Genomic DNA, 26,161 nt, shown 5'->3' with positions numbered 1-26,161 from the left:
TATTGTTGGTCTTGGGGCTTGAACTCAGGGCCTGGATGCTGTTCCTGAGCTCTTTTTGCTCAAAGCTAGCACTGAACCACTTTGAGCCATATTGCCTCTTCCCATTTTCTGGTGGTTAATTGGAGATAAGAGTCTCAGGAACTTTCCTGTCCAGGTTGGCTTTGAACCACAATCCTCAAATCCCAACCTCCTCAGTAGCTAGGATTATAGGCATGTGCCGCCAATACTGGACTTCAAAGTATCTTTTTCTGGTAGTAGGACTTGAACTCAGAGCCCCAGCACTGTCCCTTAGTTGTTTCGTTTTGTTTTGTGTTTTTGCTCCAGGCTGACACTTCACCACTTGAGCCACATCTTCACTTTCAGTCTTTTGTCAGAGCTTCTAGACTTTCCTGCCTGGCCTGCCTTCAAACTGTGATTTCAGATCCCAGCCTCCTCAGCAGCTAGGATTACAGATCTGAGCCACAACTTTTGCTGTTGCAAGTATGGGCCTTGGACCAAGCCAAGCCTTACGACTCTGTTCCGTAACTTCCCTCGGTCACATGCTTCCTCCAGGCCATTTTTGTTGTCATCTGTCTTTGATGTACTCACTCAGCTGCCTTCCCACTGCTTATAGCATACACACTCTTAGCCACGACTCTTTCAGGCCCTGAATTCAGCTTGTGTCAGCCAGGTTACCAGAAAAGAGAGGTAGTTCCAGGTCACTTTCCTGTTCCAAGACAAAGCAGGTGAGCATTGATCTCTGCCATTTCCCTGTCCCGTTTCTTGCCTCTCCCTTGGGGATCTGACCAGCTTTCAGCTCTATCTATCCCTCACTCCCTTACAATTCCTTCAACTGTTGTGCTCATATGAGGCAAAGTCCTCGGAGCTAGGCACTGGTGGTTCATGTCTGTAATCTTCGCTACTTAGGAGGCTCAGATCTGAAAAATCACAGTTTGAAGCCATCCTGGGCACACATATCCAAGAGACTCTTATCACCAGTGAATCAGCAACATCCCAGAAGTAGGGCTGTGCCTTAAAAAGTATAGCACTAGCCTTGAGCACAAAAGCTCAGGGACAGTGCCCGGGCTCTGAGTTGAAAACCCTAGGACTAGTACCAAAAAAATAGTCCTCATTATTTTTGAACATTTGATTTTACAGTACATCTTACCTGATTTTCAAATATGAAGTCAATACAAATAAAATCATTGATGTGGTCCCAAGGTTAAACATTTCTGACCCCACCTCCCAAAAAACAAAAGCAAAAAAAGTGCTTTTAAGTGATGGTTACATGGTTAAGAGAGTCACAATGACAGATTCCAAAGATGAAAGCAATGGATCAGAAAATGGAACCATAGAGAAAACACAGATGAAAGGCAAGTAACCCATCTGAAAATCCAAAGCGTTGGGTCATTTTTTTTTCTTTTTGTGAAAGAAAGAAATTGCCAAAATCTCTATCTTGTGTTAAAATAATGATCATAATGAAAGGAGCAGGCACTTGTCAGCTCCTAGAATCCTCATCCCCCACCTAGTGGTCCTTTCCTGCAGTTAAGTAATCTGGTCTTTGTTCTGACTTGAAGTTGGCTTCAATGTCCAAGGCTGGTGCTCTCAGACTGTATCTTCCCAGGAGCTACACCTGCAAGCACAGGTGCTGGACACACCTGAGGGTGGGTGGTAACCATCTGAAAGACCGAACTAGACCTCCAAACTGCCTAACTCCCCAGCCATGTGGTTAAACCCAAATAGACACCAATGATCTCCCACACAGCCAGAGCTTCCCATGAAGGTAACACAATGTATCATTCACTAGTACCAATAAAGCACTTTATTTAGAGCAAGACCCATGAACACAAGGCAGCAGAACCACTCATTCTTCAGCTGATCAGTTAGCACAGCCTAAGCCCATCCTTACATTCTCACCAGTGGAATAGATGGCAATTTTCTGATTCATCTCCCATTTGCAGTCCTTCCCAGTCTTCTTGTATTTCTAGAAGTTTCCCTGGTTTCATCATATCATCAAGAAATAGAGAGCTTTCCTGAACTTTACCTTGAAAGTCCAATTATTATCATGCCTGGCTTGCTGTTGGAATAAAGAACAGGCTTCTTATTTCTCTGATCATGCAAGGTCTCTCTCAATCTGGCAGCCAGAGGAAAAAGAGAAGAAGCCACCTCTTGAGATCTTGGCCTGTTAGAGTGAGATATATTGATTGGCTGAGCCATTAACCTCTACCTGTTACCTGATAGGCAGCTGCTTGCCTGCCTTTTTTTTTTTAAGTATACCTGGCGTCTGACCAAGATTGTGTTCTTAAATAGTTCAAATGAAAATTAAAAACTTAGAATTCCATGAGATCCCATGAAAACAATCAAAAAGGTGTTCCATGGCCAATGGAAGCGATCTATGACTGACCTAAAAATGCTGGTCTGGGCACAAGAAGCAAAGACCAAATGTCCATCTTACAGTAGAATTGTGGCGTCGGGTCCAGATCGGAGCCAAAGTTGGATGGACACAGTGTGGTGCTAGAGGCAGAGATTCATGGGCTGAGGAAGTCAGGTAGGGCAGGAAGGCTCAAATGAGTATTGGGGTATCCAGGCATCATAAAAACAGAGTCAGAGGGCACACCACCACCAATCTCATGTTAGAAGTGCCAGGTTTCCCATCCTGTTCTTTCCCCCTGCTGATGTACTCTCAAACTTGGTATAGATACTCATGAAAATAGAAAGAGAATTGCAGTCCCCAGTGCAACGTGTCATTTTAATTCAAATAAGGACAGAGGCTGCCTTAAAGTCTTCTTCAGCACCATGGGGTCCCATCTCCTCATCATTCCACACCCCTTTCGAAACAGGAAGGCTCACTCCCAAACCACCAGATGTCCAGGCTAACGCTAGGATGCTTGTGCCAAACCCCTCTGTGATGTCCCTGTGAGCCCTGCCTACAGGACAGATTAGGAATCACTTATGTAAGGTTCTTGGAAGCAGCCTACCAAATGCAAGGTTTCTCTGTGTCTCATCTCAATGATTTGTCTTTGCGATGAGACATATGAGAGAGTATTTTGTCAACTTTGTACCTCATCAATCTCAAAGGTTCTGGAAATTTTTCCATCTTCTTGAAGGGGACCGTGATGGGGCTCCCTTATTTTCACCAAAGCCACCACAGTGCATTCCATGTTGTGTGCAATACATGCTCTGAGTAACAACAGATCCCCGCACAAGCCATATGGCTCACTGGGCCTCTGTCTTCTCATGTATTAAAGCAAAGGCATCAATAGGCTTGCCTTGGTATCCATAGCTTTTGTGTCCTAAGGAGCTTGAGTTATTTCAGGTATTATATCAGCTGTCGTGATCAAGGCTTTACTGGGCAGGCAAGGTCAGCAACAGGCTACTAACAGCAGTATTCTCCTTCAGCATTTGCTATGAGGACAAAGCCATCTTTGCTTGTTTTTGTTGGTTATGGGGGGCTTGAACTCTGACCTGAGTGCTGTCCCTGAGCTTCTCCACTCTACCACTCAGAACTACAACTCCACCTCTGAAACTGTCTTTAAATATAGAGTGGGGTACTTTGCTCAGCCACACCATGGCTTTGATCACATTGTCTGATCTTCTGCCCATTCCCAGCCCACAGTCAGCTGAGAGCTTCTTAAAGTGCATATGCATTCTCTCCTCTCTTCCACATCACACAGAACTCATCCAGGGTTATCCAAAAGTCATTTCGCAGTTACTGCACTCTTCACAGACCTTCAAAGAGCACAATCCCAATGGCTATGCAGCTCTTGGTTCCCCTGAAGAACCATTCTCCTTCTCAAAGCCCTTGTCAGATGCCCATTGTCCTGCCCGACCCCTTTCAACTTCATCCATGATTAAGCAGGTGGTTATGCAGGCCTCATAATCTATCTACAATTGTTGCAACAACTTGCTTTTCCTAACAAACTTTAGCGTGACACTTCCTCCAATTCTTTCAACCAAGTGTATTTCATCAAATAAATGTTTGATGTAGAATTTCATCAAGTTGTTCATAACATTTCACCAAGACAGGTTAGGTATATATGTACACACACACACACACACACACACACACACACACTCACATTCCTATCCAAATAGCTACTTATCCTAGAAGTAGGGAGGGGATATTGGTAGACAGACTCTGACCCTGACCGCAGGATCTTGTCTACTGTTCTCCCATAACCTCTGATGCTGGGTAGGGGTGGAGGGGCGGGGGGCGGGAGAGTTGTCATGTGACTAATCCCCCTTTGATTGCTCTCTAGATCACAATGTTTAATATGCCCAACTTTGATCCTGATGGCTGGCACCTATTAGTCCACTTCTATGAGCAATGTTTTTTTTTTTTCCTTCTTCAAAGCTACTTTTGCCCCCACATAGCTACTTTTACTTTGTTAATGAGTCAGCTGCAAAGTCTGTGGTCAGGAGCCAGGCCTTCTGGGAAATGGCTTTTCTGAGCTTTGGGGCAGGCTGGTACAGAGTCCCCTGGTTTGCCTGCCAGCTATTCTACTCCATTTTTCCTTCCTAGTTAATACCTACATCCCATCAGAGGTGTCCATTCTCAGACAGAGTAACTGAGTCATGGGGTGTGTTGTGTTTTCTTTTCCAGCCCTCCCAGACTTAAATTAACTGGAGTTTGCTTACAGTTGCTCAGTAATTCACCCATTAGATATCCCTTCTGTCAAATCATGCTCAGCACTTAGCAAAAATTAAAAAGAAAAGCACAGCTACAGGCTGTTCAGCAGGTCTGTGTTCCAAGGTTTTCCACTGAAAATCAGGGAACAGCTCAGGCTGTGGGATCCACAGAATCACTTCTAACACAAGTACTGCCTTTAACAGAGACTGATGCTGCCTGAGCTCCAGTTTCTAATCTATAAAATGAAAATAATAGGACCCACGTCCTAGAAACATTGAAAGGATAGTTGAAAGGCTGCATATAAAATGTCCATCCTGATTCTATTTAGCAGCTTCAGTGATTCTCCCTGCTGTGAGCGCATTGGAATCATCTGGGGATTTTTTTAAATAACACCAAAGTCACCCAGACCAGTTCATGTTCATTTCCAAAGACACCCTGGATGGATAACCACATAACCACCTGGCTGCCATTTGGGTCCCACAGAGCTCTGCTAGGCGAGAACTATTTTTTTTTTTTAACTTCATGAAGCTTTCTATGCTTTTAGATCCAGTTCCAGTAAGCGGGTTTCTTTCTGCCCTGTAAAAGGTGGATTCGAGGTTTGGAGTCGAGTGTGCCTCACATGACTGCTTACGTGCACACTTGTTGGGACTCATGCTGAGGTCTGTGGCCACAGCCCCTTAGCTCAGCTGCTCAGGTCATCCATCCTGATCTAGAAAATCAACAGCAAGATATGGGAACATTAACCGCTGACTCATCATCATTCTCTTTCCTCTCCTCGGAGCTTAGAAGGGCTTGAGGGGAAAATAGCTGTATGTTGGTGTATCAAGAATCCTAAAACTCAATCCTTTGGCCCACCAAAGTCACAACTATGCTCAGAGTGCTGATTACCGAAGAAGAGAGTGCAGTGTTAGCTTTTCATACATTCATGAGGGACAGGAGGACACGAGTGTTTGATTTGGACCTGGAGACCATGGCAAGATGGCTTTATGCTCCAGCTCTTGCCCAACACACAGGGAGGTGCGTGCGTGCGTGCGTGCGTATGTGTGTGTGTGTGTGTGTGTTTTAATATCAAACTCATTGTTCTCCAAACTCTTATTCCTAAATGCTGGGATTACAGGCGTGTACCAGACTGCCCATTCATCTAACCTCTTCCCTTTGGGGTTACTAATTTCTGGAAAACTGGGTTTCCAATTACCTGCCTGTCCAAAGCAAGGAGGCTGCGAAGTTGAGACTGATTTATTCTTTAATCACCAGTAAAATAGAGGGATGAGGGAATGAGGGACCCCCTCCTCCCAGGGCCTCTTTACAGGAGGACTCCTCCGGGAGAAGGAACCTCATCTGGTAGTAAAAGCATGACCTGGTCAGTTCTAGCCAGTAAGCAACAAGGCTCTGGGGAAGAAGCAAGAAAGGGGTAAAGGTCAAGTGTTCCCTGCAACCACTTGGTGAGGGACCAGTTAATTGGGACAACTGAATTCAACTTAGCAGAAATGAAGGACTGTTCAGTCTTCCTTGTGTGGAGGATTGGAAGGGGTCAGTCACTAGAAGTCCTCCACCCTCCTCCCTCCTCACCCAGTCATAGCTCTTCTTAAGGGCACTGCTCTCCAGCTGGTCCAGTCACATCTTTTCATCCAAATGGCTCTTGGCTCCCAGAGGAGCTCCCTAAGGCCTGGCTCCCCACAGTTTACAGCCTCTCTTTATATCCCTCCAGCCTTGGATGGCTTCCTAGGAACTTTCCAGACTTACAGAATGTAATTAAGCTCTTTGAGCCCTATTGATACTGGGTGTTGTTCTTCTGCCCTTCAGATATTTACTGGGAATTTTGTCTGCTCCTCGCATTCAGTGATGAAAATAATCTGTGAAATTATGAAACTCGTTAAGACTTTCTCCATTTAAAAACATGTAATTGAATCACCATAATTATTTAAATTAGAAAGGATAAGAGGAACTAAATGCCAAGAATGGGCGCCACATGATATATTTCATATCACCCTGACAAAGAGCCCATCAAGATTTACAATGTATTCCCCTCATTTTACAAGGCATCCAGCCTTTAATGGAGTCACTGGAAAAGTCACAATTCCAACCCAGGTATGTCTAACTCTAGCTGATCTCAAAGGGAGTCATCTCAACTTAGATTTGACTAAGAGAAGTACATATTTCTAAAAACTTTAAAACCAAGGCCCACCACCACCTCTCCCTGCAACACATGTAGAGGGGAGGAGTTAGCCAACATAGGACAGGACCGGACTGCAGTCAGAAGGAACTCATCACACTTTAAAGCCTTCTTAAAGATCACCAGGCCAGCCCTGACCCTGATCTCAGATCAGAGAAGGGATTAGGGCCTGTGGTTCTTGTGTTTCCTGTGTTCTTGCTGCTGTGGTAGATTTCTGAGAGCATAGAGACAAGGGGGAAACTGATGAGAAATCAGAGATCTGCCAGGGAACCAAAGAGGAGCCCACAGGAAATGTTTTGTCTAAAAATATGCCATTTCTGAAAGGAAAACAGTCATTAGAGGGTGTGAGAAGCCCCCGGAGTGAGGAAAGCAAAACCGTAAGATTCACATGGAGGCCAGTGGAACAACAGAGAGGCCCATTACCCACCCACTTCCTGTGCGATTAGCTAAGCAAGCAGACAACCCACAGACAGCACTCCAGGGGAAGTGTCTGGGCATCCGACAATGCAGCCGGGAGGTAGGAGGGGAAGAAACGGTTCCAGTTAATATTTTCCTCACATCAGCTGGTGCAGCTATAGATTTGGCTAACGTTGCTTGTGTACTTACTACAGGCAGGCACCCTTCCGGGGCATTGCATGCATTATCTCCTCCCATCCCCCAAAACAACACCACAAAGGAGGAAAGTGGGTCTGAGAGGATAAATGGCTTGTCCAAGCTGGTCCAAGGCCACACAGCTAGTAAGGAACAAGGCATAGCTGCATTCCAACTTCTCAATCCTGTGCTGAGGCCAACAGACCAAGATGCCTTTTTGTAACATCGAGTCCTGACCTGAGTGGGTTTGCAAATGTTTGTAATCCTAGCTGCTCAGGAGGTAGAGATAGGAGGATCACAGACTGAGGCTGCCCAGGCAAAAGCATGAGACCTTAACATCAAAACAAAAAAGAGGGCTGGATGTATGGCTCAACTGGTAGGTAGGGTACTTATTTGGCAAGCATGAGGTCCTGAATTTGAACTCCAATACTGCAAAAAGGAGAGAGGAGAGAGACCTGATCATACCAGTTTAATCAGGCTCATTCACTCCAGTCTTCCCAGAAGATGGTAGAGATTTTACATTCTTTATCTTTCGCTTGCAAATCTGGTCATGGAAATCTGAAAGGTTGTTACTGAAGGCTCCTTGTCAGCTGACATATGTTATAGCTACAGGCAACACAGCTAGAAAGGAGCTCTCTTGGAGTAGGAAATGCTCTTAGAATTTACTGCTGGGCCACGGAACCCAGAGTCCCCCATCAGCGGTGAGGGAAGAGGTCTTTTCCTAAAATTTCCAGGACACGGGCAGAAGACATGGCAGCAGTGGGGACCTTAGGTGTTTCTTCAGAAACATCAGATCAGTAGGAAGGAAATGTACCCACTGTTCCAAGAGCAGTGAAGACCTTCTAATCCACCCCAGACAGACATAGCAATCCATCAGCATTGTGCAGATCGAAGTCTCTCCTATCACGAGTTCAAATCTAGCCCCTTTAATTCTCCAGGGGAAAGTAGCCCTTTTGTAGCCTCTAAAGGTGTGATCAACCTATGACATATACTGGCAGCAGTTGGACTAACAGGAAAAAAAGAAACACGGATGTGTTACCCTGGCCGGTGCATCAGGAAAGACGGCAAGAGTTCAAAGATGTGGTTGATTTAGCAGGCCTGAATGGGAAGGTCATCTAGGGGAGGGGAAATGGTTGGAGGAACTCTCAAACCTTTTGGGCCAAAGGAGAGGTAATGACCATACTGGGTGGGGTATCTACCACTTGCCCTCTTCCTGGGATGTGAGTCAGTCTACCATGATAAGATTCTGATAGAGATGACTCATGAGAAGTGAATTCTCTCTGAAGATCCAGTTTCAAGGCAAACAAGGAAAATCCAGAAAGGCAAGAAGAGGTCAGGGAGACTGGTTTAGCAGCTGCATCTGAGATCTTCCAGTCTCCTTCAACCAGCATGCCAAAGTGCCCTACTCCGGGGCACCATTTCCTGAACCCTGAACAAGCTCACTCATGACAGTTTGGCAAAGAACTGGGTTCCTTGTAAATGACCTGCAGAGCCTTTGTGAGGTGACAGCGTTCCCAGCCCCTGTCAGTCCTCTCTGCCCCAGCTGAACTTCTTCAGGTCCCTCTAATCTCCTCAAGGTTTAGTGTCCGTCTCCAGTGGACATCCCTGGATTCTTTTGTACCAGTCTTGGGGCTTGAGTTCAGGGCCTGGGTGCTGTTCCTGAGCTTTTGTGCTTAAGGCTGGTGCTCTACCTCTTGAGTCACACTTCTGGATTTTTGGTAGTTAATTGGAGATAAAGTCTTGTGAACTTTCCTTACCCAGGCTGGCTTCAAACTGTGATTCTCAGATCTTAGCCTTCTGAGTAGCCTGAGATACAGGCGTGAGCTACCAGCACCAGGCTTCTGTAAGTGTTTTTCTAAGAGACAAGTGTCAGGGTGCTTCTTTAGTACATGGTAGTCTCCAGAGAAAATGTCCACCTAATCTGGTTACCAAGGCCTCCACATGCTGTTCCTGCTTGCTTTCTATGTTCAGTGATCTGCAGTTTTTAAACATTCTTCTGCCCAACAACGGTCTTTACTTCCCTTCAGGACCCAAGTTGAATATTTCCCTCTCTCTCTCTCTCTGTGTGTCTCCTCTGTCTCTGTCTCTCTGTCTCTCTCTCTGTGTCTCTCTCTCTGTCTCTCCCTGTGTCTCTGTGTCTCTGTCTCTGTCTCTCTGTCTCTCTCTCTGTGTCTCTGTCTCTCTCTCTGTCTGTCTCTCTGTCTGTCTCTCTGTCTGTCTCTCTGTCTCTGTCTCTGTCTCTCTCTCTCTCTCTCTCTCTCTCTCTCTCTCTCTCTCTCTCTCTCTCTCTCTCTCTCTCTCTCTCTGGTCCTAGGACTTGAACTATGGCCTGGGCACTGTCCCTGAGCCACAGTGCTATTTCTGGCTTTTAAGTAGTTGTTTGAAGGTATAACTTTCATGGACTTTCCTGCCAAGGCTGGCTTTGAACCATGATTCTCAGATCTCAGACTTCTGAGTAGCTAAGATTACAGGCTTGAACCACCAGTACCAGCTTTATCTTCTCTTAACCATGCTTTCTCTGACCTTCCTGCATTCAAAACCAAGCTGACTTGTCCTCTTCTGGATTGCCCAACTATGTCCACACTCACTCCTATTCTGAGACTTTTTTTTTTTGCCAGTCCTAGGGTTGAGCTCAGGGCCTGAGCACTGTCCTTGGACTTTCTCAAGGATAGAGCTCTACCACATGAGCCTCAGCACTACTTCCAGCTTTTTTTCTATGCACATGGTACCAAGGAATCAAACACAGGTCTTCATGCATGCTAGGCAAGCGCTCTATCCCTAGGCCAAACTCCTGACCTCACTCCTATTCTGTACCCCTGGAACTCAGTTGCAGCCACCAGTTCACACCTGGGTCTCAACTTGGAAACCCTGAACTATGAGGAGGAGCTTCTGAACCAGGCAATAAGTGAGCTGGCCACAAAGAAAGACTGAGAGACCAATCACATTAGCTAAGTCATGGCATTTGGCCCCAGGAAAGCAAACTTCAGAGCAGGACCCACTATCCTATTAACCAGTACCATTCTGAGCTATCTGGAGCCCTTTGCCTGCATTCAGTAACTCAGAAGAATTTGCATGAGTTAATATATAGGATCTAGCCATCACTGTGGCAGACACAGAGTAAGCATTGAATAATATGAGCAATAAAAATGACAGATCAACGGCTCAGGGTGTAGCTCAGGGGCAGAGCACTTGCCTATTTTGTGCAAGGCCCTGGCTTCAATCTCTAGCACTATAAAAAAAGAATTGCTAGATCGAGTCAGGCATGGTGTGTGCACCTTTAATCTCAGCAGTCGGGAGAGGCTGAGATAGGAGAATTATAAGTTCAAGATCAGGCACACACACACACACACACACACACACACACACACACACACACACACACACACAAAACCAGGACCATTTAAATGTTCAGCAAATTCCCACTTCACTTTCCAACCTCTAAGACCAGCATTTTTTCAAAGATTGATTTTCAGTCTCTTAGCAATTCTTGGTGCATTATTGCTTGGTAATCAATGTGATTTATGCGCTAGACATAGAAGAGGCAATGTAGTTATTCCAACTGTCGTACTACTAAATTGAATTGAATGGCAAGCCATGGATAACTCAACCTCTACAGGATGGTAAAAAAAAATCAGTTTGAAAATAACCAATGCAATATTATTGCAGAAACAACTGTACAAACAGTTGGGAAAGTGATGTCACAACTGTCATTTATTAATGTGCAGAATTTTAGTGCCCTGAATTGAGATGAAACCACTGAGATGTGAAACTAATTTGTCCAAACAGAATTTCTAATAAATACTTCTGATTGTTCCTTTGTCTCTATTTTTTTTTAAAAAAACTAAAGACAGGCAATTAACTGTGTTTACAATATTACAAGCAAATGAAATTGGGTCTCTTCCCAGCCTGCCTACAAAGGACTTCTTACAGCAATAAAAATAATCAATTGGATTTTTCGTTTTCTTCTGGGGCCATGTGATTTTCTTAATAATGTCAATGCAGATCTCAATTTGGGGGGAAGGGGAAGGGAAGAAGTATAAATACTGCTTGCACAAGGCATGAAATTTCAGACCACAGAAATGTCATCTTTTCTTACAGAATTGTTTTTGTCACCAAGGGTATAGGGCTTGGGTAATTACAATAGAACTCAGGTCTGGTGCCCAATTCTTTCAATAGACTGACCTAAATTCTTTCACTGAATGTGCCTAGCAGTGGTTAGTGAGGGAAAGTATGACAATTAAGTACCAGAAAATCAACATTAACCCCACCAGCTTGTCATTCAGCCTCAGGTTGTTTCTGTGTCTAATAAAGCAAACTAATGTGAAAGCTCCTAGAATCTTGCATACATTTGCACACCTATGCACATGTGCTTGCACACACACACACACACACACACACACACACACACACACTACTAGTGGGGAGTTGAAGAGGAGCCTGTTATCAGGACAGAAGAGACACCATTTGTGACCCTTGCTTTTGTGACTGTCTTTGCTTGTGTCTCTATTTGTCATTCAGATCTACTCCCCCAAATAAACCATGCACAGAAAGTTTGAAGAAGGTTCTCCATCTATTTCTTAAAAATCTGGGAAGTTCAGGGACACTGTTATCTCAAATTATTCCAGGCTCATCGAGTAAAAATATCTCTTATCAAGTTGTCTTAAATTAAAAAAAAAATGGACCAGTCCTGGGGCTTGAACTCAGGGCCTGGGCACTGTCCCCAAGCATTTTTTCTCAAGGTCAGTGCTGGAGCACTTGAGTCACAGCTCCATTTCCAGCTTCTTGGTGGTTCATTGGAAATACGAGTCTACAGACTTTCCTGTCCAAGCTGGTTTCTTACAACAATCCTCAGATCTCAGCCTCCTCAGTAACTAGTATTACAGGCATGAGCCCACAGCACCTATTACTAAATCAAGTTTTTAAAGTGAATCTCCCTTGTTTTCTTACTTAGTATTAGTAATTTAAAAGCTCCATGGAAAGAGCCATCAAATCTTTTTTCCCCCAGTCCTGGGGCTTGAACTCAAGGCCTAGGCACTGTCCTTGGACACATTTTGCTCAAAGCTAGTGCTCTGCCACTTGAGTCACAGTGCCACTTCTGGCTTTTTCTATGTATGTGGTACCAAGGAATCAAATCCAGGGCTAGCAATCTATCACTAGGCCACACTCCCCAATCAAAGAATTGTTTTTGTTTTTAAAAAGATTATTTTCTAGTTTCTTCTCTGGGACATTTATCTGCTAATCAAATATCTTAGTTCCCACTGTTGTGAAAAATGACATTCCCAGATCATTCACGAATTTCACCATTTGTGGGTTTTTGTTTTAATGTATGTCCACTATGAGCTTTCCTCTCAAGGACATAGCTATTTCAGAAAATCTTGATGGAAATTTGGGAATAAATATACCTATGATACCCAGAATGGCAGTCCACAAAAACTCAGGCCACTGTGGGCACCGGCCCCTCCCCCTGTCTGTCAGCATGCCTGGTCTAGGAAGAGTTAAGCACTGAGTACCAGTGATACACACACTACCTCTGACACCTGGTTCCATCAAGTCTGCCCTTGGCATGTCAGCTGTCCCCTTCCTCATGCGCTGTTTCATCTCACCTTGTTGTTCTGCTCCAACCCTATCTGTTGACATTTTTCTCTGTGCATTTGGATCCCTTTGAATCACACATCAATCCCTACCCTCAAAAGATATTGACTAGCTAGGCACCGATGGCTCATGCCTGTAATCCAAGCTACTCAGGATTAAGGTTCAAATCCAGCATGAGTGGACAAGTCCAAAAGCCTTTCCTCTCCAATTAACTTTTAAAAAGCTAGAAATGGGCCAGGAGTTTGGCCTAGTAGTTAAAGTGCTTGCCTAGCATGCAGGAAGACCCGGATTCGATTCTCAGTACCACATACATAGAAAAAAGCTGGAAGTCGTGCTGTGGCTCAAGTGTTAGAGCCTTGAGAAAAGTCCAAGGACAGTGCTCAAGCCCTGAGTTCAAGCCCCACGACTTAGGCAGAGTTGGGGAGCAACCTGCCTTAAGCCACTTGGCTATTGGTAGCAAGACCTCATGACATATCTATGGTAGTCGCACTTAAACACCCATGCCTGGCCACCAATAACCACTGAAATCAACTTAATGTGTGTCAGAGGTGCTGGGAGTGGAGTAAGTAGAGAAGAAAATCCTGTAAAACCTGTTAATGGCCCACTGATTTCAGTCCCAGCTCCTGACTGTTAGGATGAGTGGTGGAAATGCTGTTAATTAGTCATCTTGTTTGGGCCCTCCAATTCCCCCACAAGACCATTAGATAAAAAATAATCTGACCCATAACTCAGAAATGTGATCAGTTTTCAACCACCAGCTTGTCTGGAAGCTATGAAGAGACTGTCTCTTGCTTCTGAGACCCAGTAGAATGCCCAGCTTGGTTACACAGCTTCAAGTGCCAAATGAAAGTGATGTTCTTGCCATCATTAAACATGATCGCTTGGGTTTATTGAGTATTTATGGTCTACTGGACACTCTGCAAAGTGTTCTGCATGCCTTCTCCTTTATTTAACTCTCCCAGGGGGCACAGCTCCCCTCATTTGCCCATGGGGAGAATGGACGTATCAACTCATGAGTTACCAGTGGGACAGCTAGAACTCAAAGGGCTTGATTCTAAGACTGAGCGTCATATCTTTACAAATAAAGAGGGGAAATCTGGCCACTTGATCCTGTAAGTCTTCTTCCAATTAAGAATTCATTCTCAGGGACTGGGAGTGTGCTTGCCAAGCATGCACACAGCCCTGGGTTCATTTCCTCAGTACCACATTCACTAAAAAAGCCAGAAGTGGTGCTGTGGCTCAAGTGGTAGAGAGCTAGCATTGAGAAAGCCGAAGGACAGTGCCTAGGCCCTGAGTTCAAGCCCCAGGACTGACCAACAAAAAAGATTTCTCAGAGACCACTGTTCATATTGGGTCACAGGGTTCCACATAGATACGCCTCTGTTTCTTTCTCTCTGACATTCATGCAACAGCTGTTAGTCCTGAAGTTGGAGCTTCATATTCAGATAAAGCCTCCTAAGTCATGCCACTGCCTGTGATTTGTTGCTACCACAAAGAAAAATTACATTCACTGGGCTCTTGACATATTCTAGGAAGTTGGTAATATTGGATTCTTTATTCATCCCAACCCAATCTGAAAGATAAGATTTATGATTCAATGCATTCTTCAAACCAGAAAACCTAGCCAGATGCTGGTGGCTCATCCCCGTAATCCTAGCTACTCAGGAGACCGAAATCTGAGAGTCATGATTTGAAGATAGCCTGGGCAAGAAAAGTCCAAGAAACTCTTATCTCTAATTAACTACCCAAAAGCCTGGAAATGGAGCTGTGGCTCAAGTGGTAGAGTGCTAGCACTAAAAAAGAAGAAAAAGCACAGGGAATGTCAGAGGCCAGTGGCTCACGCCTGCCAACCTAGCTACTCAGAAAGCTGAGATCTGAGGATCACAGTTGAAAGCCAGCCCAGGGAAAAAAAAATTGTGAAACTCTTATTTCCACTAAACTACCAAACAAACTGGAAGTGGAGCTGTGGTAGAATTCTAGTCTTAAGCAAAAGAAGCTCAGAGACAACACCTGGGGCCTGAGTTCAAGCCCCGTATCAGTGCACACGTGTGTGTGCGCACACACACACACACACACAGGACAGGTCAGGACTAAAACATGTAGGAGTTGATGGAGCAGATATCAGGCCAAGGGGAGAGGATTCTTGAAGCAGAGGTGTTTTAGCACCAGTGACTTAGCCTACTGAGCCACTTCTAGCCTTGTGCCCCAAATTCCCCACCACCTCAACAAAGACAACTAGAACTTCTGCCAGGACAGAGAGAAAGAATGCCGATACCCTTCATTTTCTGAAGCAGTGAAATTCCTGTGGCTAATCTGGTCTCATTATTTACAGGGCTCTTCAATGGCCCTTTGTAGCCTCACAAATATTTGGCCCTGACTCCCCTGAGAGCCAGCCTGGTACATTGGATAATTACCCTGTTGTCTTCTCACCTTGGGAGAAATACAAGGCGACCTCTTTCCAAATGTGGCTCATCACACTAGCAACCCCTTGTATTTTTAGAAACTCTTTATTCCCTGATAGTTTCACAACCTCTAATCTGCCACTCTCCACTGACTATAAATTAAAACACGACACAATAAAATAAAGTGACATGATGTCATCTTCAGATCTCAGAACCCAGTGTCAGTAGTGGGTGGAACCTTGGATTCATCTCCAAGCAACGGAGGGAATGGGAGGGGGGAGGAGGGCTTACCTGTCACTTCTGGGTTTGATGAATGTCTGCCAACTGGTTAGTAGAGATGAGGGCAACACTCTTGCAAATTTCCGGGTGTCTGTGAGGGCAGAGCTGAGGAAGTGTAGAAGATTATAATTATACCAGTGGGAGCCTGACCACAGCTCACCTGCCAAGCACGAGTGAGCCCATTAAATAGCAGAGAAGCCATGGAGGCTGTTCACAGGGAATTAGATTTCTTGCACTGCAGCCTCAAAGTCATTCTCAAGTTTACCTCCTGAAATCTGGGGGTGAGGGAACTAAAGAGCCTTTGAAGAACAGGTAAAACAAAGTCTTGTCCTCATGCTTAGTTCCTGACTACCAGGGCGGATTCCACTGAACAGCTCAGCAGGATCTCAAATGTTGCCTGCCACAGGACCCCAGTTGATTTTCGGGGGTGTCAATGGATCTGGGGGGACTAAGAGGCTTCATCATTTCCCCCCTCACATGTGACTTGCAGTAAGAGTGCCTATTCTCTGAACTATATACCTGACCCAGTTGGACACTTTTGACATGACTCCAGCCAGCAGAGGTGTTACCCAGATTCGGGCAGCAGAGAGAGATGCCCCAGTCCCCCCCACCCAGATAATGTGGGGCCCACCCCACACTCAGTTCCTACGGGGGCCCCATAAATCTGTCTGCTTTCTGCTTGTGAAGAACAGGTATGGGAAGTAAAAAAACAATAAACAAACACGCACAAAAAAACCAGAAGAATCTAAACCCTGGTGGCTAATTTTACTATAATTAGCTAATTAGTTGTTATACTGCTGCAACATATAAATAGCTATAAGTACGTTATCCGTGGCAATCACTAACTTTTTATTCTTGCATGTCTGTACTAAACATTATCTAATCCTCCAACTTCCACTTGCTATTAGGGAGCAGCTCCATCATTCACCCCCATCGGCTAAAGTATTTGCTCAAGTCCAAATAGTCCATAAAAGCCCAAATGTCTCCCCAGGACAGTCTGGCCACCCCACTCTAAAATATCATCATCTGAAGCCAGAAGCAGTTGTAGCAGAGTCCTAACAGTTCAATCTGGGATCTAGGAAATCCGATCTCCTGCTCCCCTCCACTCCCACCCTCCATCCCATCACTCCATCCCATCATCTGTGGGTGTCTGAAATTCCCCCCTGTGTGTTTTAGAGCTGTGTCGTATCCTTCTATGCAGATCCCCCTTGCTTTGGTCCAAGTGGAAGTCTGTCATCTGATGTCTGAGTGGGCCATCATTATTAAGCCTTTTCTCCAGGAGGCCCTCTCAGAGCAGGGTCCCAGGGTCCTGGGGAGATCAGGTTTCATCAGGGTGATCCTGTGTCATCCAGTGGTGATGCACCATCATATGCATTTGTTTCCTCCTGCCCCTCTCATTTCTGCATCTTTCCCACCCTCCCAATGATCCAGAACTGTCATGGGGTCAAAAAAAAAAAAAAACAAACCAGAAGTCAGACATGGTAGTGAGGAGAGTCACAGGTATCTACGATTGTGAGGGTATGATTGTGAGGTTCGAAGCTAGCCTCAGCTACATAACAAGATCTTGTCAAAAAGGAGGTAGGGAGGGAGAAAAGGAAGGAAAGGGAAAAGAGGGAAAGAGTGTGGGAGAAAGATAGGGAGGGGAAACAAGGAAGGGAGAGAGAGGGAGAAAGGAAAGAAGGGAGAGAGAAGGAGGGAGGAAGAAAGGGAAAGCGGGAAGAAGGAAGGAATGAACAGACAAATTCAGGAAGGAAAAGATGGGCAAACTGGCTTAATGAATCATAAACTCTACCCCTCCCTCTTCATATCTCATGAGATCATCGCCACCCAAAACTACCCATAACCTCACCAGAAATGTTTTAGCAAAATTAATTTCACATGATGAAGACGCTTCACATGACCAGCAAAGTTATGAACTGCTCTCTGCCACCACTTCCTCCCCCGACACAGCACAGCGCAGCCTGCCTTCTGTCTGCCTGTGGGGACAAACATCAGGAGGTGTGGAATCATTTGTGTTGCTGTACAACTTTGCACCCAGGAAAATCGTGTCCACAAAAATCAGGATATCAATGGCCAGTTAGAAACACAAAGAGTAGGGCCAGGAGTTTGGCCTAGTGGTTAAAGTGCTTGCCTAGCATGCATGAAGACCCAGGTTCGATTCCTCGGTACCCCACATACATAGCAAAAAGCCAGAAGTGGTGCTGAGGCTCAAGTGGTAGAGTGGTAGCCTTGAGAAAGTCCAAGGACAGTGCTCAGGCTCTGAGCTCAAGCCCAGGACTGCCCCCCCCCAAAAAAGAAACACAAAAAGTAAAAGTTCCCATATATACTTGACCTATATTTTCACATGGCCCAGTATACATACATTGAATCCTATAGTTCTTCATTTAGAACACTTTCTAGATAGATAGATAGATAGATAGATAGATAGATAGATAGATAGATAGATAGATGGATAGATAGCTGCCTTAAAATAGCTCATCTATAAAGACTTTTTAAGCAGTGACTTCCTTTTTCAGGGCATATTCTTGGTAAAAGGCATGTGAAGATGGTAACAGCTGACACAAGGGAATGAATCGCCTGAGGTGGAACTTCGATCACTAAAACAGCCCAGGGCAGAGAGGTTTGGAGAGGTCAGAGAAGGAATTCTAGAAGGAATTTTGTACCTGTCACTACAGAGGGCAAAGCAGTTGATACTTTGTCTTATTCATCTTTAGTACCACTGCTCAACCTAGCACCTGGTGTGGAGTAAAAACTCATTGAGCCAGCTGTGGTGGCCCATGCCAAGAATCAAGATGAGGCAGGAGGATCGTAAGTTTGAGACCACCCTAGGCTACACCTCTGGCCAGAAAGCTCATGCTCGTGCCTATAATCCTAATTGCTCAGGAGGCTGGGACTTGAGGATCCTGGTTTAAAGTCAACCCAGGCAGGAAAGTCCCTGAGACTCTTACAGTCAGTTAACTACTCAAAAAAAGCAGGAAGTGGTACTGTGGCTCAAGTGGTAAAGTGCTACCCAGGAGCAAAAAGGAATTTAGGGACAGTGCCCAACCCAGAGTTCAATCGCCAAAACCAGCCACAAAACTAAAGCAAAAAAACCCCAAAAACCTCACTGAATGAATGAGAAAAGGAGGGAATGGCAGAGGATACCAGACTTTCCTGGCAGTCAAAGTCCAATACCATACGTAGCTTTCTGTTCACACTGAAGGCTACTGACCACTTGAAATCAATTCTTGCATATCTTTCCAGAGGGATGATGCTACGAACGCTGTCATCAGGCTTTAGACCAATCCTTATGAGTGATTGAAGCCAAGAACTCAAGGGCAGCCTGCAGAAAGGTTTTTTTCCCCACTTAAACGAGGTCTTGATTGATGGAGCCGGTGAGGCACAAATGCTCTGTCCTTTTTGAAAATAACCGGTTCTTTAGAGGTGTCCGGTGGGAAAATTGCAGTAGTTACAGCTGCCACTGAGGAAGACATAATGGACAGCTCTCATTCCAAGCCAGCAGAGCCACAGAGGAGGGCTGGCTCCAAGAGAGCTGTAAATTCCAATACCCAGTGCAGTTCCTGCCTCAGCCCCCTACCGAATGACAAATGGCTCCCCTGTGGGAGCAAGCTGGCAGGGAACACACCCTACCGCGATGGCAGTCTGTCAGCAACCACTAACTCTTGGACACTGATGATAAACAAGGCCTCTGAGCCCAGAGATTTTCAGAAATGTTTCTGCCCTTTACAGCAAATTAGGCTCTCAGCAGGCCACGCCCACACCACACCCCATGCATGTCACGTCCCTCCCAGGCCGGCCAATACCTCTGCCCTGTTCTGCCTATCTTCTGTTTTGCCACCATATTCAACCTCCTCAGTACCTTTGTGGCCTCCCTTCTGCTGAGCCACCACAGGCCAATTTACCATGGACCAACAGAGCTTAGGGTTCAAGACTCCCCCTCTCTCATCAACTACACAAGTCTCTCCAAAGCCTCTTTCTTAACTAGGACCCCAAATTATCTCTACAGACTCAGGTTCTATTAAACTTGGCCCTTTCTTTCTCTACCAACACTAAGACCAGCCCCCAGAGCACTACCTGGTCTTCATACATTATGAAGTATGGATCCTGACAGTGAATACAATTAATTAGGAGCCAGGGTATCATAGGAAAGAGAAGATATATGTTTGCCTTCGGCAAGCTTTACTAATTCTCCCTCAATTCAAAAAGAACCTATCTTCTCCTCTAGTGTCTAGTCCAGTGGTTTTCACTCCAACATGCTCAGGGAAAGGGTCAAACACAACCAGGCCCAGAGTAATTGGTTCTCTCTGTCTGTGAGTTTGCCCTGCTCACAAGTTCCCAGATGCTGCTGCTACCCATTTTTCCAGAACCTGTAGCTCCCTTGCATTTCCAATGGCATCCATATTGCCTCAAGAGAATGATATTGATTCTTGGGTAAGGGATGGGGATGTAATCTTTTTAAATCTTTTTTTAGCATAAAGCACACCTATACATAATTCGTAAGTAGATCAGCAGTGTATACGTGACATTACAATTTCATGAGTAGGAGAGAACACTGTAGAAAACTTCCTTCATAGTCAGGTGTCCGATGGCTCCTGCCTGTAATCCTCTCAGGAGGCTGAGATCTGAGAATCAAGGTTCAAAGCCATCCTAGCCAAGAAAGTCCAGGAGACGCTTACCTCCAATTAACCGCCAGAAAACTGGAAGTGGTTCAAAGTGGTAGAGTGCTAGCCTTGAGCAAAAAGAGCTCGTGAACAGTGCTTAGGCCCTGCGTTCAAGCCCTATGATAAACAATGGGGGGGGGATTCTTTCATGTGTAATAGTGAAAAGCACGGAGACAGCCCAACTTCCTGTTTGGGCTTAGTGTCCAGTAGCCTGTGCCAGCCCCTCCCCAGAGACTAGGAGCCCACACCATAACTGCTCAGGAGGAAGGAACACTCACAATCAAGAGACCAGGTTCTGCCCCGTAGCACTACCCACATCTATATTAGCTTCTGTACTGAAATAAGAAGGTTACATTGGTGAAAACCACAGCTGGAGGGGATGCTGTGGATCCCAGAGAGGGAATGGTTGATGGGCTTATGGCTGTGGTGATGAGCGGGGCCCCATCTCCCCAGGAAGTGGGCCTGGGTGTGCAGCTTGCTCAAAGAAGGCCAGAATGGTGCTGTAGAGTAAGAGAGAGACAGCACAAAAGTAGGAGGAGTGAGAGCACCACATAACACACATGCCAATCCTGTGTCTTCTCTTCGTCCTCCTTTTCTCTCTCCTCCTTCTTTCTCTCCCTCTTCTCTCATTCACTCACATACGTACACACTCACACACACACACACACACACACACACACCCCTTTGTGAATTTTTAAATTATTTCTGCTATTATTCCGAGCTTCTTGACATTAGAAATTCAGTGAACTCACTCTATTGCTATCCAAATCAATGACAAAATTGCTGACTGAGACAAATCCATGCCTTTGGATCATAAATCAAAGCCCAGGAACCTTCCCTTCAAGGGGACACCTGTGTTGTTTCACCTCTCAACTCTTCATCTGATCAGCCCCTAGGTTCTGTGGGTTCTGTAGGGTCCTGGGGCTTGAACTCAGGGCCTTGTTGCTATCTCTGAGCTCTTTTGCTCAAGACTAATGTTTTACCACTTTGAGCCATAACCCCATCTCCAGTTTTCTCAGTGGTTAATTGGGATAAGAGTCTCACAGACTTTCCTGTCTGGACTGGCTTTGAACTGTGAATAGCCAGGATTATAGGCTTGAGCCATCACACCAGCTCTGTTTGTTTTTTTTAATATCTGCATTGGTAAAATTATAGCTGGTGAAAGGTAGGAAGGGAGAACGAAGAGAACCTAATCAGCTTCTGCTTTTGGAGGAATGTCCACAGGGGCTGGTTGAACTGCGATATGACATTTAATTGGGCAGGAAACAAAAGTAATACTAAATTATCACAAGTGTATGTGTCATTTTTATAATACCATTTGTAAAACTCTCACAAACGCCAGTTTCCTTGCAAGAAAATCTATCTACTAAGATTTGTTTTTAATTTTTAGGATAGGCAAATCCAGATTTTTTCCCCCCTTAACCTAAATTAGTGCATCTGGCTCTAACATTGTGATACAGAGATTGATGCCTTCTTGAAGTTTCTGGCTCTTCACACTTCAGGAATTTTCTACAGCCTAAAGTAGGTAAAGAATCTTGAGGATGGAAAAAAATAGGCATCTGTTACATCTCTTGATGTTAGAAATGGGTGTGAAATCCCAGCCTACCTCATTTGTGGCTAAGCGAACTTTTGAGATGCATGGGCTGAGAGTGCGACAGTAGCTGAAAATGTTCAAGTTGCCTTATTGTATTGCTTAAGAAAAGAAGTCTGCCCACATTAATTCAGAGATGGCCCTGGGGATTCAAATCCAGGCACTTTACATATGTTAGGCATATACTCTACCACTAAGCCACATCCCCAACCACAATTCCTTTTCTACTTTTATTTATTTATTTCCTTTGTGTCAGTCCTGGGGCTTGAACTCCTGGCCTGGGCACTGTCGTTGAGCTTTTCTGCTCAAGGCTAGTCCTCTCCCACTTTGAGCCACAGCTCCACTTCCAGTTTGTAGGTGGTTAACTGGAGATAAGACTCTCACAACCCTTTCCTTCCTGGGCTGGTGTCAAACTGCCATCCTCAGATCTCAGCCTCCCAGTAACTAGGAGTGACTCACTGGTGTCTAGCCAGTTAGATCTTACTTCCCACCCTGTGGGTACCCACTGAGGACAGAGGACACATTACCACTGTCAATATCTGCCTTTCAGAGTACAAATGAAGCCTGGTGTGGTGGCTCACGCCTGTAATCCTAGCTACTCAGACGGCTGAGATCTGAGGATCGCAGTTTAAAGCCAGCCCAGGCACTAAAGACCATGAGACTCAAGCCCCGTGATCCGCAAAGAGAGAGGGAAAGAGAGAGGGAGAGAACACAAATGGCAGGCTAGGGACCTGCCATGGATAAAGCACAGAATGATACCTGCAAGTGAGTTGCCTGGATAGAATCAGGGGCCAGAAAGCAAAGATAGGTGGATCTTCCAGACAGGTCTGGCACCGAGCTTCAGGCAAATTTTTGTGTGCATTTCATGTCTTTGAAATTGGACTATACATTACAAGTGCCATTGGTTGGCTGTGAGAGAAATCAAATGTGCTCATCTTGCCATTACTTCATTGAGTTTCAGTCCTTGCTGGGTGGTAAGGCATAGTTAAGCCTAATTGCCAATTCAGATGTTGTTTTTGAAACGTGTGACTTGTGATTTTCACTCAAAAAAGACATTGAGACAGGAGCTGTAAAATTTAATATACTGCCTGGAAGGAAGTGACCACCACCCGGTATTTTCCTGCAAAATAGCAGGGAGTGTTGGACGTGAAGATCTTAATGTAAAAAGTCGAGCTCTACGGATGCATGCATTAAACACATATCCATCACGCTCCAGCAAAGCATTCAAGAAACAGCCAAGTGGATGAAAGACATCTTCAAAAGGGAAAAGGGGTCAACCCAAGTGCTATCATTAAGACATCCTGTCAACAGTTTGATCTGTAGCTATTTTCTTTTTCATGACAAGGGTGCATTATACTATCTGGAGTATATTCGATTTGATAAACTCCTGCCATAAACCAGTAAGCAAAGCATAAAATCACATGCCTGTGTTTGCGCTGCATAAAAGGGTAGAAGATGAAAATGTAAATGGTCATCCATGGTCTTATGTGATTCTGGCACATTCTGATTCCTTGAATCCCTGAGATGAGGAGAAAGCATGTCCTCGCAAGCACAGGATTTGATCCTAGAATATGAGATCCTAGAATATGAGGCCTTATGTCTACCAGGCCACTAGGCCTTGCAGGGACCAAAGAAATCCACTGCAGGAAGTGGATGAAAACACCACAGCCCTAGGGGTTGGGTCCAAGGCAAGTCCTCCACAGAGAGGTGGAGAGGTGGCAGGCAAGACTTAAGGGGTTCAGAAGGCCAAAGTCATCCCTGTTGGTTTGCATGATTACAAAATATCACTTAGAGTTAACAGACAACCAAGAACCTACAGTAAGTCTTTCAAAAGTTCATAGACAGAAGGTGTTGGTGGCTCATGCCTGTAATCCCAACTACTCAGGAGGCAGAGATCTGAGGATCGAGGTTCAAAGCCTGTCCCAGGCAGGAAAGTTTGTGAGACTCTTATCTCTCATTAACTTCCCCCTCCCCCAAAAAAGCCATAAGTGGAGCTGTGGCTCAAGTGGTGGAGAGCTAGCCTTAAATACAAAAGGGTAGGTACGGTGTCTAGGCCCTGAGCTCAATCTCCAGGACCAGCACACAAAACAAAAAATATGTAATATAATGGTTCCCTGTAATTATGAGATTGAGGATAATTTCATTTAGCTTTATTATTTTGACAGAATGGTTTTCTATTTTTTAATTTAATTTTTAAAGTTTATTTTCAGTTTCTGGTTATTTTATTTTGATTTTATTATTATTTTTTGAAGACAAGATCTGCCAGATGTCAGTCTCTACAGCCAACTCTTTTGAGGAAGCAGATAGACTTTCAGATCTGTTTTTATCACATCTCATTTCTTTTAGACTCAGGGCCTTATGCTTTCTAGGCAGGTGCTCTACCACTTGAGCTGTACTCTCAGCATTTTTGTTTTAGTTGTTTTTCGAGTAAATTCTCAGTTTCTACCAGAGCCAGCTTGGATGATGATCCTCCTATTTTCACCTCCTACATCACTGTGATTACAGACGTGGACTACCATGCTCTACTATCCAGACCCAGATTAGGGGCCTCTGGGCAAAACCCCAGAGAGGGGATTTGCCTGGGATGGCCTCAAAGTATAATCCTCCAGATTTTCACCTCCCAAATACTGGAATTATAGGGGTGAGCCACTGTACTCAGCCTAACCCATGCCATCTTAAAGTGGCCTGCCCTGGTGTTGGATTTTTTGCATATGTGTGGAATTAAGAAATAACACCAGACAGAATATCTGCACACAGGGGCTGGGGTGAGTGGCAGGGACAGGGGCAGGGAAGGCAAAATCCTGATGTCTGTCCTCAAGACATACACAGTCCAAGTAAGGAGGCAAGATGGCTGTGATAAGATGGCCTGAATCTTTCTACTTCTAGACCTCGGTGTGCTGGCTCTATTTTGTCTCCAATAAACCAAGCCAAAAATCCCCACAAAAAGTTGGGCGCAGTGGCTCACCCCTGTAATCCAAGTACTCAGGAGGCTGAGATCTGAGGATCAAGGTTGAAAGCCAGCCAGGGCACAAAAGGACCTGAGACTCTTATCTCCAATTAACCTCTAGAAAACGGGAAGTAGGGTTTGGCTCAAGGGTAGGGTGGTAGCCTTGAGCTGAAGAGCCCAGGCCAAGTTCAAGCCCCCCGCACCCCCCCAAAAAAAACCCCACTAATGCAAATAGAAGCAACTGGAAATACACAGCAATGAAGACAAGAAAGCAAAGCATCTCCTCCAAACTGATGAATGTGGCATCCCAAGAGAAATTCAGCTTTTCTGAAGGGCACTGCCAGTGAGGAAATTCCATTGTCATCGGTTTCCATGCAGCACAGGCAAGAATTAGGAAATCCACTTCTACAGCTCCACATCCCCTTCTGCCAGAGACTCTTTTGAAAGATGCCACTCCCCTAATGAGAGTTTGCAGCCAGCCCCATTAATATGGCTTCATCAGAAAACATATTTAGAGCTAAGTAAGCATCCATGGTTCATGCCTGTAACCCTAGCTACCCAGAAAGCTAAGATCTAAAGACTATGATACTCTTACTTCCAATTAACCACCCAAAAGCTGGAAGTGGAGCTGTGGCCCAAGTGGTAGAGCTCCACTTGAACCTAAAAAAAAACAAATACTAAAGGACAGAGTCCAAGTCTTGAGCCCAAGCTCCAGTACTGGCAAACCAAAAAGGAAAAAGAGAGAGAGAGAGAGAGAGAGAGAGAGAGAGAGAGAGAGAGAGAGAGAGAGAGAGAGAGAGAGAGAGAGAGAGAGAAGAGAAAGGGAAGAGGGAACAAAAAGAAAGGAAGGAAGAGAAAAAGAGACAAAGAGAGGAGGAAGGGAGGAAGGGAAGAAGAGAAAGGAAGGAAGGAAGGAAGGAAGGAAGGAAGGAAGGAAGGAAGAAAGAAAGAAAGAAAGAAAGAAAGAGAGAAATAAAGAAGAAAAGAAAGGAAAAGCAAGTGTTTTTAGATTCATCCCGTTCTAGACACTTGCTCCCAAGGACAAACTAGAAGAAACTCTTGCTCCAGCCCGAATCTTTCTGAGCTCTTTGATGATCAGAAATGAGGGAAAATTCTAGCACATGTTATTAATCCAAATATTTTCAACAAGCTTCAAAGCACACTGCCCCTGTGGGTGCAACCAAAGCAGAGCTCATGCTGAGCTGTTCCTTTGACCTGGACTCCTATTAGCCAAGCCAGGGTCTAAAAACAAACAGCTCTCAGAACAATGGCGGGGAAATGGGGAAAAAAAAAATCAAAGGTAAGTATAGAAAAAA

At 45.0% G+C, this 26,161-nt stretch overlaps 2 protein-coding genes across 2 annotated transcripts in view; one reads left to right on the top strand and one right to left on the bottom strand.

Annotated features, from left to right (window-relative positions):
- Nucleotides 1–26,161, top strand: part of Lipc (lipase C, hepatic type) — a 66,843-nt gene that overhangs the window by 17,918 nt on the left and 22,764 nt on the right. The window lies entirely within an intron of this gene.
- LOC150046415 (uncharacterized) lies at nt 1,825–19,097 on the bottom strand. Its single transcript, XM_090357753.1, has 4 exons — nt 18,858–19,097; nt 17,496–17,622; nt 15,659–15,751; nt 1,825–2,161 (listed from the first exon to the last, which is right to left on the bottom strand). The coding sequence occupies exons 1-4, from the start codon at nt 18,913–18,915 to the stop codon at nt 2,020–2,022; spliced, it is 420 nt and encodes a 139-aa protein (XP_090213879.1). The 5' UTR covers nt 18,916–19,097; the 3' UTR covers nt 1,825–2,019.

The sequence above is a fragment of the Megascapheus bottae genome, chromosome 25 (assembly GCF_031878675.1).
Source record: "Megascapheus bottae isolate mThoBot1 chromosome 25, mThoBot2.hap1, whole genome shotgun sequence".
Classification (NCBI taxonomy): domain Eukaryota; kingdom Metazoa; phylum Chordata; class Mammalia; order Rodentia; family Geomyidae; genus Megascapheus; species Megascapheus bottae.
This window is presented reverse-complemented; position numbering and strand designations above follow the sequence as displayed.

Bases quoted from the DNA above. Each gene is read 5' to 3' on its own strand.
- LOC150046415 (XM_090357753.1), bottom strand. From the start codon at position 18,915: ATGACAGCGTTCGTAGCATCATCCCTCTGGAAAGATATGCAAGAATTG. The intron at 17,623-18,857 runs GTCAGTAGCCTT...TTGTCCCCACAG, and splicing joins GCAAGAATTGATTTCAAGTG to GCAGACAGAAGGCAGGCTGC. The intron at 2,162-15,658 runs GTAAGCCCTCCT...TCACTCTAACAG, and splicing joins ATCAAACCCAGAAGTGACAG to GCCAAGATCTCAAGAGGTGG.